At 40.0% G+C, this 16,627-nt stretch overlaps 1 protein-coding gene across 1 annotated transcript in view; it reads left to right on the top strand.

Annotated features, from left to right (window-relative positions):
* Positions 1-16,627, top strand: part of DST (dystonin) — a 406,366-nt gene that overhangs the window by 358,687 nt on the left and 31,052 nt on the right. Inside the window, 9 exon segments of the mRNA XM_086370990.1 lie at positions 1,511-1,612; positions 4,261-4,434; positions 4,745-4,900; positions 7,462-7,659; positions 7,988-8,116; positions 10,766-10,936; positions 11,761-11,916; positions 12,103-12,309; positions 15,205-15,324. Coding sequence (XP_086227116.1) covers positions 1,511-1,612; positions 4,261-4,434; positions 4,745-4,900; positions 7,462-7,659; positions 7,988-8,116; positions 10,766-10,936; positions 11,761-11,916; positions 12,103-12,309; positions 15,205-15,324 — 1,413 coding nt within the window.

Raw genomic sequence — 16,627 nt, forward strand, 5'->3', positions numbered from 1 at the left:
TCCATTTCCTGACAAGGCTTCAGCCTTCATCCAACCATATGGAAAAGGCCTCTCTAAGTATTTCCATAGCACCAAGAGAATATTATTTGCAAAGCTCAGATGAGGACATCTTTTCCCTTTGACTAGGCCACTTCATTTCTAAATTTACAAAAATAAATATCACAAGCCTGGCTTTATGCCAGCTGAGAAGTATTTTGAACCTTGTAAATATATTTTAAAAAATTCACCACAAGGGACACCTTACTATCATTCTCCTGCCTTTCTTTTTAAACCAGTGTGATCATTTATTGGTTGGGTATCAGCAGCCAATAACCTGTCAGGCTCCAGCTCTGTCTGCGCGGCCAGCGGGTGATTCTCACATCTGTTTGGCGGGTCCCTGGGACTGTGTCCTCTCCCTGGGCTGGAGATGGCACTGCCATCAATAGCCCCGGGGGGTCAAGGTCCCAGCTGGACACTGAGGCTACTCTCATCACTACTGATAGAAAAACAAGGCCCTTCAGAGGTCCCGCTGGTCCTGGGTCAGTAGCCTCACCTTGGGGATGAAGGGCAGTGAGGCACTGAACTGTATGTAGCTCAGTGTCCAAAGCTGAAGACACTCCCTCCAGAGGTTTCAGAGCTTGATTGTTAAGTAAAACACAGTTTGTTTCCCAAATTGTTGCTTAACCTCTCAGGGCTTGTACCAAAGTTTTTTCCCCCTGACTGTATGTCCTGGCAACTTCATTAAGTGGCACAATAATTTTGTATATTCAGTACCTGAAGAAAAAGTAAGTAGAGCCTTTTTAGAATATTTATATTGCATAAAAAGAATAAGAATTATAGGAGATTTTGCAGGTTTTTTGCAGTTAATAATGCTGGTCTTAATCATTATATGTGTAGGATTTTAATGCTAATCTAAATAATACATAAGAGTTTACTTGAGACAAATTGTTTCAAGTGCCTAGCAGTCAACTTCTTGATTATTTGAATCAATAGGATGGGTTTGAATCTTTTTCTTTCAGTATATTTATGCAGTCTGCCTTTTAGGCAGACATAAAAGAGGACAGAATTTTATTCTGTGTGGTAACTTTATAAAACTTTTTTTCAAATAGACTTTTCTTAAGTTCTGGATATTCTAAGATTCTGTTCGAGGTAGAATTCCTTCTTCAAATTTGTTGTTTTTTTTTTTTTTTCTTCGTTTTTTTTGTTTTTTTTTAATTTTTATTTAATTAGTATACATGTGTTCCCCATCCTGAACCCTCCTCCCTCCTCCCTCCCCATACCATCCCTCTGGGTCGTCCCAGTGCACCAGCCCCAAGCATCCAGCATCGTGCATTGAACTACAAAAATGGAGATTTCATCTATTTCATATCTGGAATAACTGTTCCAGTATATTACCACTTACTTTTTTTTTTTATAAAACAGGCTCATTGCTTAATATATAGATTTATGATTATACTTCTCTCTCACAGTTGAGGTGGTGTAGTAGCTTCAAATATACTGTTATAATAATGTGACCTTGTGTGTTTTTCAGGCATTATTTGACTGGGTAGATATCGCAGGTGGCAAATTGGCTTCCATGTCTCCAATTGGAACGGATCTTGAAACCGTCAAGCAGCAGATTGAGGAGCTAAAGGTATGGTAAGGGCTGAGAAATCCACCAGGCACGTTGCGTTCTTAGGTTCTTGATTCATGGGACGCTTTGTGCAGATTTTTCTATGTTACATAATTGAAGTGCTTTATTTTGATTATGTAACTGGTTTACTATAGTGCCTGCACCTAATAAGCTGTGTATAAGTCATTCAATAAAGGATACAAAATACTAGTAGTATTTCTTACCAAAGCAATACTGGTTTATTATAGAAAAATTCGAAAATGCAGATAAGCAGACTAAAATGTTATATACCAAGTGGCAGGCACTCTTAAATTTTGATTTATAGCCTTACAGATGTCCTCATGTTGAGAGTAGGATAAGGTATGCGTGTGTGTGTGTGTGTTTTACATATTACCTATGTATACTATACTGTTGGGCTTTCCTGGTGGCTCAGACTGTAAAGAATCCGCCTGCAGTGCTGGAGACCTGGGTTTGATCCCTGGGTCAGGACGATCCACTGGAGAAAGGAATGGCTACCCACTCCAGTATTCTTGCCTGCAAATTCCCATGGACAGAAGAGCCTGGCATGGCAGGCAACAGTCAGAAAGAGTCGCACACGACTGAGCAACTAACACTTTCACACACTATACTGTAAAGATTTTAGAACTGAATTATTCCGTACCATGCTGTAGTCACTGATACATACATTGGCTTCCCCGATGGCTTAGCGGGTAAAGAATCTGCCTGCAATGCAGGAGACACAGGTTCGATCCGTGGGTCAGGAAGATCCCCTGGAGAAGGAAGTGGCAATGACCACCAGTATTCTTGCCTGGAGAATTCCATGGACAGAGGGGCCTGGCGGGCGGGCTACAGTCCATGGGTTCACAAAGAGTTTGACACAACTGAGGGAGTGTGTGCGTGCACACACATACATGCACACGCACGCGCACACACACACACACACACGCATATACAGCAACGCTTCTGTTTTCTTCCTTGTTCAGAATAATTCAGTTAGTCTCATAGGCCGAAGGAGGATCCTGTGAGTGGATGGGATCACAGTGTTTCCCCAAATGTTTGTTCTGTAGATATTTGTTGTTTCCCATCTGCTTTCCTTTGTAATCTTTTTTCCTTTGTGGCTCTTGATCTCCAGCTGTGAAAATGGCTGGGCCATTTCCTCCACTGATGCTCCTTTATCAAAGTAGGGGCAGCATTTCCTCCCGAGGTTTAAGTCTTCCTCTGCAGAGGCATCGTGCCCCTTTCCATCAGTGCTACTACATTTTCACATAAAGTTACTATCTGGCTTTAGAAATGTAGCATTTTCCTCTCTGAGTGTGATATAGAATATTTTGGTTAGAAAAAAAAATTGTTTCTTTTTAAGAACTTTACTCTTACCATCATTATTAGATTGTGATTTTTTTTTTCACTCTGTCTGCTCCTGTAGTAAACACATGATATCCTTTATATACAATTACAGATGTGCAGGGTTTGTGCATTTTACATATGTCTCAGTGGTTTGCATATAGCAGACTAGGTGGAGTGGTTGCCTTGGAATCAGGTATCTGAAATTGCACCCCCTTTAATCCACTTACCAGCCAAATGGTGTTATCTAACTGTTCTCACTTCTGTGTCCCCAGCTTAGTTGAGGATAAAGTGAATTTCTTTAGAAGTTTATTGAGAACACCTTGACTCTAGCAAATGTTCACTGTGCGTTTGCTTTTAATTATTATTTTAATTTGCTTGAAAAAAATGAAGCGACTGCTTAGCTCATTAATCATTTACTCTTTAATTATTTACTATTAGAGATTAAACTCAATACTTTATGAAAGGACAGTTTCCTATTACAAGTAACCCCTGGCGAACTTGTATTAGTTGGCAAAGCTAGGATGATTACATACATGTCATTAAGCACCAGGAGAGAGGAATGTTATTCTGAGTCATCACTGGTTGAGCCATAGGATAAATAAATATTAATAAGCACAGCATGGGAGGGAATTCCCTGGCAGTCCAGTGGTTAGGACTTAGCACTCTCTCGGCCAGGGCCTGGGCTTGATCCCTGATCCCTGGTCGGGAAACAGATCCCACAAGCTACGTAGCACGGCCAAGGAGAAAAAGAAGAATAATAATTAAAAAACAGAACAGCATGGCTGCAGAAAACATACGATGTTGAGTGAATGCAAGATGCATGTGTGCTTTGAGCAGGAAATTAAGTTTGTTAGAGATTTTTTCCCCTGGGTTTCATATATGCAAGTATATATTTTGTTTTATTCTTTCCTGTAGCTTCAAAACATTTATTAAATATGTGTAATCAGACACTGAAAGAAGTTCATCGTTGAAATTTGTTTGCTCTTTATTGTGGAGACAGAAGTGAAATAACCAAACTATAAAAACATTGTTTTCATCAGATTATGTTGAATAATGAAAAAGATTAATTTTTTAAATTAATTTTTATTTTATATTGTAATACAGTTGATTTACAATGTTGCGTTAGTTTCAGGTGTGAGAAAATTTCCTTTTATCTATGCCTTTTTTTTTTAATCAGTAAACCCTGTATTAGATTTTTATTCCTCTTCCGCCCTCCCCAATATGAAGTATGAATTAGAATAAAGATCTAACCCATAGAATTTTGGTTTAAAAAGTTAGTGATGTGTGACAAATTTTCCTTATATGTCTCTTTTTTTAAAAAACAGCAATTTAAGTCAGAGGCATATCAACAGCAGATAGAAATGGAGAGACTAAACCATCAGGCAGAGCTTCTGCTGAAGAAAGTAACAGAAGAAAGTGACAAACACACTGTTCAGGACCCACTGATGGAGCTGAAGTTGATATGGGACAGTCTGGATGAGAGAATCATCAACAGACAGGTAAATACCAATTTCAAGGTCGTATATTAATGTAAAATAACTATTAAAAAGTAAAATAAGGTGTTCCTGGATACAAACTTTGAAAACCCTTACATTCACTTGTTTCCTTAGAATTTTTCCTGCTTTTCATGCCATTAAAAAAATTTTTTTTCAAACTTAAAATGTAGGAGGATGTGTGATTGGGTTCATTGGCTTTGTCTGTAGACCTCTGCAGCATGGAGCAATCATTTGTTCACTTGTGTTTTATAAACGTGGGCCGTCTGTCCTGTTGGACATGTGGGTTGATCATCTTCCACCCCTCTGTCTGCAGCACAAGCTGGAGGGCGCCCTGTTAGCGCTGGGGCAGTTCCAGCACGCCCTGGACGAGCTGCTGGCCTGGCTCACGCACACTGAGGGCTTGCTCGGCGAACAGAAGCCTGTTGGAGGAGACCCCAAGGCCATCGAAATTGAACTCGCCAAGCATCACGTATGTGGCTGTTACTGCATTGTCTGTTTTCTTCTCTCTGCGTTTCTAGGGTCACCAGATGTTTCTGGTCTGTTTCTTTTTTAGGCATTTTATGGTTTTGACCCAAGTTTCTATTTGACATCTGCAACATAAGCACATTCCTTAAAAGATGATAGTCAAAATGTTTTTCTCATTGGTCAAGGTAGTTATTCTCCAAAATAGCAAGAATGGGGAATTTCTGACTAAATTTTAGGAGGGCTGCGAGACCAACACTGGAGGGTTTAAATTTCTGATTACCCCTGTCCTTGGATGACATCGTTTTACAAGTAGTTGAGAACAGCCTGACGAGTCAGTTTTCTTACAGGCTATTGTGTGTTCCCTCCGGTCACCCTTCCCTTCACGTGTCTCCATTGTGCTTTTAGGCTTGTCGCCTATTTCTGTCTATCTCTCTAATCATGTTGGAGCTTATCCTTGTGTTTCTTTCTCTACTTTTCACTGGCTTTTTGTATCTCGTAGTCTTTTTCTTTCAGAGTTAGCCTTTTAAAAGTGTTTGTTATGTTGAGAAGAGTTTTTACATTTCCTGTGCTTGATTGAAAGCTTATAAATGGAAAATGTTTGCCTTGAGATATATGCAAAAGAGTTTCATATTTTTGTCATCTTTGTGACACTGGTTAATAATTCTTGGTGGAAAATTCCATCCATCTTAGTCAAGTCATGAGGCTTAATGAATAAAAGTTATGCCCCATAGAGTTGATCCCGACATTAAGCAGGCTCTCACTCCAGTACTCTTGCCTGGAAAATCCCATGGACAGAGGAGCCTGGTAGGCTGCAGTCCATGGGGTTGCTAAGAGTCGGACACAACTGAGCGACTTCACTTTCACTTTTCACTTTCATGCATTGGAGGAGGAAAGGGCAACCCACTCCAGTGTTCTTGCCTGGAGAATCCCAGGGACGGCGGGGCCTGGTGGGCTGCCATCTGTGGGGTCGCACAGAGTCGGACATGACTGAAGCGACTTAGCAGTAGCAGCAGCATAGAACTTTTAACATTCACATTATGTGGTATCTTATCCTGATCTTAATAAGTTTTCCTTGATTATTATATTGAAACATTTAATTATTTTACATATTAACACCATTTTAAAATAATAGGTTTCTAGCACTTTAAGGTCATAATGTACAGTCTTTGATTATTCTTGCTTAATTCCTCTTCGTTTATGTGTTTCCTTGCAGTAATTGTTCCCTAATGTAAATTTTTCTTCTGTTTTTCCCTGGAGAAAGGGAGGGGATATTCTCATCTCTGTCCTGCCTTGTGCTCTGGTTCCTAGGCCGTGGCTTATATAGCGGGACTCCGAACATTTATAAGAATGACTTTTATAGAATTATCATTTGCTTTTATTATGAAAATATTGAGCTCTTAGCTTTTGAAAGTGGCTCCTACTGTTACCGTATCAAAATACCTGCTGCTTATAAAGATCACTCCTTACTCAGCTGACTTTATAGCTTTTGAAAAACCCTCCCTCGCCAGATGCCCCAGAACCCGAGTGAATGGAGTCAGAGAACAGTGATCACAGGTGGTTCGTGCCCTTGGCTGAAATCCTCCTGATCTGGGGTTCCCAGGGTGGGACATCCCACCCAGGATAACACACAGTGCTCTTCTTCTTTGCAACACACATCTGAGTGTAGAAAAGGATTGTCACAGACTTTTGCTAAAAATAGAGGAAGATTTCTTCTGGTTTCCAAAAACATAGCACAGTCTTCATGAAAGGAAACTATTCCTGAGCTGTTATTTGTTCTTTAAAATTCTTTTAGCCTTGCAGTTGCTTTCTGCACTTACCACTCTTGTCCATGTTAATGCATCTAAGTGTTATTAATCTGTCCTTATATTCCCACCGGATAATAGAATAGGAAGGTATTATGCACTGGGGTCTGCTGTGGGCATTTTACGTGTGTATTTTCTAGTAAGAGAACAACTAAATGGAGTGCTGGGCTCATGCATTCCCAGTGGATGGTGAAATCTCTTTCCCTTTAATAGTAGAGCCTCCTGGGGTTCCTGTCAACTTAAGAGTTAATTCTGGCACCCTTAAAACCTGAGATGATAAAAGAATATTCTATGATCATCATTTGTTTACTTTTTAAGAGTACTAATTGTAAGACATGGCAATGTATTCATTTTATGTTCAAATATATATCAGTATATTAATATATGTTTGAAGTTGTTTACCCAAGACATGGAAATTAAGTTCAATTAAAATGAGCTTGAATCAAATGAATATTTTTGAGTCTTTTAACTATAATCTCTAGATAATGTCATCAGTTGCAAAGCTGTTCTGATGGGAAGCACAAGCAGTGTTCTCACCACAATCATTTCAGGGGATGTTGGTAGATTGAAAATAATACTCATCAAAGCTGCAAAGCTAAGGGGAAAGAAGTCCACCATTTTAAAAAGTTCACAATATTAAAATTCTGTGTATATGATGTTTTAATTTCAAAAGGTTTCCTAACCAGGAAATAAAACAATTGCGTTAGAAGCGATAATAGTATATGACAAACTAGCAAACATAGTGTTATTGGAATGTTTTCAGGTGCTCCAGAATGATGTGTTAGCTCATCAGTCCACTGTGGAAGCCGTGAATAAAGCAGGAAATGACCTAATTGAATCAAGTGCAGGAGAAGAAGCGAGCAGCCTTCAGAACAAGCTGGAGGTTTTGAATCAACGCTGGCAAAATGTTTTGGAAAAAACAGAACAAAGGAAGCAGCAGCTGGATGCTGCCTTGCGCCAGGTGAATAAGGGGATAAATCCTGAAACCTTCCGTAGTCTTCAAGATCAAGGTGGCATGGCCTTCTCTGACTGGTTTTCAGACCCCTGTTTCGTGTTTATACCTTGGGGAGAGGAGTAAAAATAAGTGGGATAAAGGCGCAGAGCTGAAGAGAAGGCAGCTTTGTAGCTCTTAGCCTGGTGGTCTGATCTCCTGACGAAGAAGGGCAGGTGGTCCAGGGGCCCCTGCCGTTGTTCAGAGTGCATGGCGAGGCTTAGCAGGCTGCTTAAGCTTTGTTTGTGGCTTCAAAGTGACCATATATGGGACCTGTCTTGAACCTCTCTCACTCCAGGCCAAAGGGTTCCACGGTGAAATTGAGGATCTGCAGCAGTGGTTGACCGACACCGAGCGGCATCTGTTAGCATCCAAGCCTCTGGGAGGTTTACCAGAAACAGCCAGGGAGCAGCTCAATGCCCACTTGGTAACTCTGTTGTTTTCTCCAGCTCTGGCCTCAGGTTAAGAAATTGACCATTTTGTATAGGCCCTGGTGGTAAATAAACCGTAGGGGAAGGTTTAAAGGCTGTCCAGTTTTGTAGCAGAAATGTAAGTGGTTGACACTCTGTTGATTAAATGTTGATTGAATTTTTAAAGTCAGAATCTCTGTTTTAAAGTGTAGTGTGTCAATATATGAAAAACAGGTTTTAGAAGTTTAGGCATTTTTTTAGAAGCAAATCTTCCCCCATAAAATGATAAACTTTTATGGATAGTAATAGGGTAAATTTTAAACTGTGGTGCCTTGAGTGAAAATAAAAATCCCAAAAGGAATCAGAATGAACTGAAAAAGTATTGCTGTGAACATGAGATGCTCACTGAGTTTCACAGAAGGCTAGAAGATGTGTTCTTGTCCTGTGAAGACAGAGTGACTTATTTGCTCCTTTGAACATTGGTGGGGCAGTACCTTCAACCTCACAGCCACCAGGTTTGGACAAGAGGACGCTTGTTTTTCACTGTCTGTCCTGTCCCCGAGCAGTGCCTCCTGCCTGCGGGCTGTTCCCACTCAGACTGTAGCCCTGTCCTCTCTTAAGGATAAGGAAGAAAAATAATGAACTTGAGATTCTGACTTTCTATCATGGCAGTATGGAAACATTTGACTGTCTCTGATCCTTGCCTATTCATTTCCCATCGTAATTCTACTCCAAAAGTTGTAAGAGAAAGCAGTGTGTTGCAGGTGTTGGAAACTAACCCTCTTAATTTTTATATTTATGAATTTGCATCATAAATCTTTTTTAATATTCTAATGCTTACAGTTAGCATCTTAAGAAATTAAAGCAGAAGTACTTAAGGGTTTGGCAAAAGGAATGGTCCATTGTTTGTGAAAATCTGTCCTCTCTAGTAATTCTCGTGTTACTGTAAAATCCTACTAATAAAGCTGCACTTATTGGGGATAATTTTGCATTTGATGATTTGGAGAGGAAGTGCCATCCTGTAGGTGCTGTGAAGAAATACAGCAGAGGTAACATTTGTTACACAGCGGCTGTGAGCAGTTAAAATGAATCCTGTTAGTCCAGTAGAGAATTTTCTAGAGTCTATTTTCCTTGTTTTAGAAAATTATTGTGTATGTGGTTTTGTTGTTATATGTTGGGTTTTGGGTGCCACAGGAGACTCATTTGTTCACTGAAAAAGTAGTTGACTAACTTGGGAGTGCTTGTCTTTTCCATAAATCTGGCCATCTTCCAGTTATCTCCTTACTTCCCAAGAAGTACCTGCATAGCTGTCACAGTCCAACAAGTATAAGTTTAATGAATTCTTGAGCAAACATGCTTGAGATGTTTGTCTAATAACAGCTATTTTTTAAATGTTAATTTAGAAGAATGTAAAGGAAAAGTTGGAAAGCAAAGGACTTATCTTTAGAATATTTTATTTTAGAAAAATATCACATATCATCATGTCTGGTTTGGGTAGGATATTTAAAATGAATTTGCTGATATAATTTGCTAGATTATAAAATTCCATGATTTAAGGAATTCTAAAGAGTCATTGATTTTCATAATACTGTTTTAGTCATGTTCTTTTGAGTTCGTTCTCTTATACGTGAAGAAACCTAGAAAACTTGTGCTATTACTATTTCCTGAGATTTAGCAATATTTAGAAGCTTTGCTCTGATTAGATGATATTGTAAATATGTTTAGAGGGGGATTTTTGTAAATATGTTTAGATGATACTATAAATATGTTTAGAGAGGAACTTCTTAAGGTTTTAGAAATTACAAAGTGTTGAGGCAATAAAGTTCTAAAATTAGTAGTGATTGTCGCACATCCTTATGAATATACTAAAACACTGACTTCTAGACTTTAAAAAGGTGATTTTTATGGACTGTATCTCAATTTTTAAAATTATAAAATTGAAAGTGTTAGATAGTATATAATTTTTCAGTGAGAACTATGGTTTGACTTATATTAAATCAAATCAATGGAATAGAACTGGTCTTATTTATTACATGAATACAACTATTATTTCATTGATCTTCCATCCTGAATCCGTTTAAGGAGTATTTTTTATATTCTTTGTAGAAGATACACACTGCATTCTAGTTGAAAACTTTTAAAATGTTATACGAGAGAAGAATATTATATTCATAGGGCCACAAGCCTGGCTTCTGTGATTTCAAAGTCTGAATCATTAACTTTTGTCTTACTATACTGGGTCTTTCCTTCTATCCACTGTAAGTCTTCTGAGCATAGAATTATGTTATACAAAAAATATCATAGTTGCTGTCTCATGTCCCAGGGAGAGACTTAGAGAACCCATTTTACAGAGAGGAAGTTGAGGCTCTCTGAGGTTACGTTATGCACCCAGGGTCACAGAGCTGATTGGTTACTGTACGCTGTAACCTTTTGTAGTAGCAATAGTTTAAAATATTGACATATGTGAGATAGATTGATGACAATAGCCCCATTTCTAGGATTTCTTGGTAGAAAAAGTATGACTGTACAGTTAGGTGTTCTTTGAATATAGCCGGAAGTTCGAGTGTCAGGGTTATTTGTGAGCTGCATGAATTGATAATGTGGAAAAAGAACTCAGAGTTTGTTGTCTTAAAAGTGATATAATTTGGGGGAATATCTCCATTTAGGAAATCTGTGCTGCCTTTGATGTTAAAGAAGAAACATATAAGAATCTGATGCAGAAAGGCCAGCAGATGCTTGCAAGATGCCCCAAATCAGCAGAGACAAATATTGACCAAGACATAAATAACTTGAAAGAAAAGTGGGAATCGGTGGAAACGAAGCTCAATGAAAGGAAAGTATGTGCCTTGATGAATACTATAGAATGAATGTCTCAGTTTCGTTGCATGAGTCTGACCTTATCTCTGAGTAAAACGTCAGTGGAACTTTTAATGACTCGTGTTTAAATTTTCTTCGTATGCGTTTGGACATTAATGGGTTCTGAAAATAGTATTCTGTCTTAACATAGGAGAGCAGAGTTAAAGGAGCCTATTCAGACACAGATAGAGAAAGGTATATCATAGATCAAGTGTTACTAGATATAGTTTAAGCCTGTGAACCACTTGAATTCTGAGTAGTTAAATAATTTTAATCACACTTTTTAAGCAAAAGGCAGGCCATATGTAGGCTTGGGGTAGGGGGAGGGAGACCAAGAAAATGAAATGAATTGTATATATAAAAATAAGCACTTATGCAACAGAAATCTTTGAGAGGGAATTAAAAATATTAATCATATAAAAATGATAGGCTTGGAATACTAGATCATGTGCCTTCACCAACAGAGCATAATGTATATATATTTCATAGTATTTTGACCCCCAAAATGAGTTGTATGCATGTCAAATTTTCTTTTTCTACATTCTGCTTTGTAATTATGTTCTGTTGCAGATTGTTCCCAAGCCATAATTTTAATGTATATAAATTCTTTTTTACCTGCAGTGAGATGCTTCTCACTCTACTTGAAGGGGGTTAGCCAGTATTCAAAAACTGTCTGGGAGAGATGCAGAAATACACAGACTATGCAGAAATACAGCGTGGATGGAAAGGAGATCTGTCAGAGAGTGGTTACACTGGGGGAAAGCACCTTGAATACCACAGAATGCTCAATAATCCGTCTTTACAGGTTAAACTGGAAGAGGCTCTCACCTTGGCCATGGAGTTCCACAACTCCCTCCAGGACTTCATCAACTGGCTCACCCAGGCGGAGCAGACCCTCAACGTGGCTTCCCGGCCCAGCCTGATCTTGGACACTGTCTTGTTTCAAATCGATGAACACAAGGTAAAGCTGCAGCCCTGATGTAGAGTACTTAACTCTCAGACGTTTTTAGACACCAGGCTGTTTTAATGGGAAAAGCATACATTTGGTGGTTTGACTACTGTCTTTTGTCCTTTGAGACCAGCTCATCATCCCAGAAGCATTTCAAGATCCATTTTTCCTTACCATGCTTTTTTCTTTTTTGGAAAGGTCTTTGCCAATGAAGTCAATTCTCACCGAGAGCAGATCATAGAGCTGGACAAAACTGGAACCCACCTGAAATATTTCAGTCAGAAGCAAGATGTCGTTCTCATTAAGAATCTGCTTATCAGCGTACAGAGTCGCTGGGAGAAAGTGGTGCAGCGCTTAGTGGAGAGAGGAAGATCTTTGGATGAAGCAAGGAAGAGGGCCAAGCAGGTAAACCTCTGTAAAGATCCTCTGAACTCGGCAGTGACTCGGTTAGGTTATTAAATGGATGCTATGTTATTAAAGTCCTTTTATGGCAGGCTGTGCCTTGTGTAGCTGTCATGGCCTGGGGCCAAGGTGTTTATTTCCTACAAGGAGCGTGGCCTGAGTCTGGAGGATGACTTCACTTTCTGAGCTGGCAGCAGCCCCAAGCCCTGGGGATCAGCCTTGGAGGGACTGATCTTAGCTTGATCTCACTGATGGACCCTTATCATCAGGGCTCGAAAAGAGCCTCCATAGTTCTGTTGTTGGTTCTATTTGTTTTCTTTGTCCTTCCAGCATCCACTCAGAGTGAGGCAGTCTGCTATGGCTGTGTAGCTCTAAAACCAGGCTGTCTCCCCACGGGCCCCCACGCAGCTTTCTGAAGGTGTGCTCTGGGTCTGAGCTACTACCAGGGTCCTCTTCTCCTCTCCCAGTCTGTGCACTTGTTGGCAAGCCTTCCTTTCTTCTCTGGTTGGATACCGCTCCATCCGACTTTGAAATGAACTGTTTGAATCTTGGGGGGGCTGGTTTTTTAATCTAAAGAATCTCACAAGGAGCTTTTCTTCCTTCCTTTATCTGTCGTTAATATTCTGTTCTAGACTGAACGCTGAAAAGTACAGTGATACATTTCTGTACTCCAGGGAAGAAGGAAGATGCACCCCCCTGACTTGGCATATAGCTTTGATTTTTTACTAGGAACTTCTTGGAATAACATCTTTATCATGACTCTTTCTACCCCATTCATTTGCATTTGTCTGGCATTGGTGTTGGGCTTGGTTATTTGGGGAACGAGGTTCAGTTGGGTGATGCAGTAGATGACCTGGGAGTCCAGTGTTGGAGCATTTCAAGCAGTCAGTATAACATGTTTAAAGGCTTGCGAAATGACAAATTGAATTGTGATAGGATTACAGGCCGCGTGTCTCCTTTTGAGTGGGAAGTGTGGTGTGTTCCATGTTATAAGTGCGTCTCTGGAATGGAATCAGCCTGGATGTTTTTGTAGGACAGCACTCAGGCCAGACCTGCCATGTCTCCTCCCGCCTGTGCAGCTCCATCGGCTGTACTGGACGCAGTCTGAGCTAGGAACGTCTGATCACCAAGGCCTCTTGGATATCAGTTGCCGATCGGCCACTGTCTTCCACCGTTCTCTATTGAGTCCATCTTATTTTCTCAATTTGTTCAGTTAAACATGTAAGGGTACTGTTCTCCGTGCAGAGGGATGTTGTTTCTTCTATTTGAGTGACTTCAGAACAGTTTTGAGAGCAGAACCAGTCTCAGAACGTGTACATTTATGTCCTCGTACTTACTGCTCGGTTGTTACAGGCTGTGCTGTCTGCAGATGGCCGGGCACCATCGTCAGCTGTTTATTTATTTACTCTGGTATCTCACGTTTGGCTCAGATCTTGGCTGCAGTTCTCTGACTTGGGCAATCTGTGTGGCTGTTCTGGCCTCTCTGTTTTCATTGCTGAGTTGATTACCCCTGGGGAGGGGCCTGGGGAGAGGTCTCTAACGAGATGGTCTCCCCTGGACCTTTGCTGCCTTGCCATTTTGTGCTGTCACTGAGCTTGTTGTCAGAAGTCTTTTTGTTATTTCACTGTTCATGTTCTTTGATGGAAAGCAGACTATATTTTGATTGCTCAAGTTTTTGCTATGTTTCTGTTCCCTTGAGTTCCTTAGAAGAAATAATTTGTAACCAGTTTCCCAGTTTGGTATCCAGAAACAGTACCAGCTGAAATCAAATATTGGATCAGCCAAAAAGTCCATTCAAGCTTTTCCATACCATCGTATGGAAAAACCCAAACGAACTTTTTGGCCAACTCAGTGTGTATAGCACCAGAATAGTTCAAGGTTGAAGACAGACAGAATTCTGTTTTACTAGAACTCAGGTACGGTGGGCACTCTTACATATAAAGCCAACATGGGAGGCTCAGGCTTTGATGGGAGGGTTCAGAGAGCAACAAGAAAGACACTGAACTGTCCTTGCATTAAATAGGAATGTAATGGCCCCTTTTTGTTAAAAATGAATGTACAAACTTTATCCTTTTTGTCCCCCTCTCTTATCATAGGAATTAAACACCTGAGAAGTAAACCCAGATCTGTCAGGAGACAACAGCAGAAGCCTACATTATTGTTTTTTTATTATTTTATTGAAGTATAGTTGATTTACAATGTTGTGGTTAATTTCTGCTGTGCAGCAGAGTGACTCAGTTACGCAAATATATATTCTTTTTCATTATGGATTATCACAGGATATTGAACAGAGTTCCCTGTGCTGTACAGCAGAACCTTATTGTTTGTCCATCCCATATGTAACAGTTTGCATCTGCTAATCCCAGTCTCGCCAATTCTTCCCTTCCTCGCCCTCCCCCTCAGCAGCCACAAGTCTGTTCTCTGTCTGTGAATCTGTTTTGTTTTGTAGAATGTTCATTTGTGTCATATTTTAGATTCCAATCAGAACAGCATTCAGAAAGCCAAATTGAAAAAAAAAAAAAATGAAAGCAATAGGAGAGACCTATGGGATAACATAAAGCATGCTGGTCTATATTTAGTTAGTTATTAAGCAAAAGAAGGGGTTGGGGGTGTTCTGCTTGATCTCCCTGCCTCCCCAAGCCCTACTTCTGTTTCTGTTAAGGCTGACTGTGTTTGAATGAGTTGTAACAAAGTGACCGTGGGGCGTGACCACAGAAGCATTAACAAGATGTTTTGCAATCTGCTGATGAAAATATTCTTTCTCCTTCTTCTTCAAGGAAAACTTTGAATAAATAATTTCTTACATTTCTGTTACTATTAGTTTCTGTTTAAAAATGTATTCGATTTCAAATCTAGTGCGTGTGCCCGACTGGACAAAGATGTGAATTTCTTTTACAGTTCCATGACGCTTGGAGTAAGCTTATGGAGTGGCTGGAAGAGTCAGAAAAGTCTCTGGATTCTGAACTGGAAATTGCCAACGACCCAGACAAAATCAAAACGCAACTGGCACAGCATAAGGTGGGTGGGCAGCTAAAGGAAGCACATTGTGTCATTGTACGTCTCAAGGTCACTTTGAAATTCTTATCTGATTGCGTGTTTATTCATCACAAGAGAAGAAAGGCTGTCCAATGTGGACTCATACTAAATTTAAAACCGTTTGCCCTTCTTGTTGATCAAAGAGCAGTAGTATCTTTACTCTCCAAGAATCATTCCATTATGATTCCAGGATTAGCTGTTAAAGGAAAACACACAAGATTAAAACTGGATCTTTAACTATCTAAAATAATACATGAAGGATTTCCAGAGGTTGAACATTGGTACCTCAGTTTATCACAACTGCCTTGTCTTGTCATTTCCTTCATAGCCATGCAGAAGATAATTGTGTACTGAAAAGAATGTTTTGCCATGTAGATTGCTCTAAACAGTGCAGTGGGGAAAATTGGTTGCCTCATCCTAAGTTGGTATTATTGTGTATGTGTGTGAAATTTCACCCCTTTCCTCAAAGGGACATGGTCACCGGCTTCCCTGTGCAGACAAGAAGATATGGAAACAACGTTTTTTGTATTTTCTAATGTATATATCCAATCACATGCCATTCAAAGACCACTTCCCCATTCTCCCCAGCACTTTTTAATTTGGGTCTTCCTATATATTACTCTGTTTGTAATGTGATCATCAGCCCTCAGGGTGAGGATGTGTGTTGAAGGAGCATGTTCCTTCAACGGGTTTGTAATTTTAGGTTTTACATGTAAATCATTGCTTGGAACATGATAATTTTTAAAAGGCTGTGAGAAATTGGTTGATATAAGTTTTATCGTCATCATGAAGTTCTAGCCATTGTGTTTATCCAGGCTGGTGGCTCTGTTCATGGGTGTTACTGACTGCAGGGGTCGGGATGCTGGGATCATGGGGGCCCTTTCTTTGGCTGGATGAGGGGTTGCGAGTGGCTTGTCCTGCTGGCCCCTCTGCATCTTCCCAAGAGCTGCCCCTCCAGCACTGGCAGCCCAGAAACAGGGACCAGCACCCTCCCTGCCCTTCTCAGAGTAGACCGACCGCCTGATATGAACGTAAGCATAGACGTGGAATTATGAAGTCTGATGAAAGCATGTTACATATTTAACATAGGAAGTCCTGGGCATACAAATGTGTGCAGAACCCTATTAGATTCTCTTTTTCCTAGTATGACCTGTCATGGTCACCCTTCTCTGAGATAAGGATACAAGGTACATTAAGCCAGTTTTAAAAGAAGTCTTTTCTCTTTATCATTTGGATATGTTTAAAAACGTTGACTCTGTCCTGTATTCAGCTATAACATTTGTTA

Source organism: Bos grunniens, chromosome 23 (assembly GCF_055505025.1).
Source record: "Bos grunniens cultivar Pamir isolate PY7600 chromosome 23, Bosgru_T2T1.0, whole genome shotgun sequence".
NCBI lineage: Eukaryota > Metazoa > Chordata > Mammalia > Artiodactyla > Bovidae > Bos > Bos grunniens.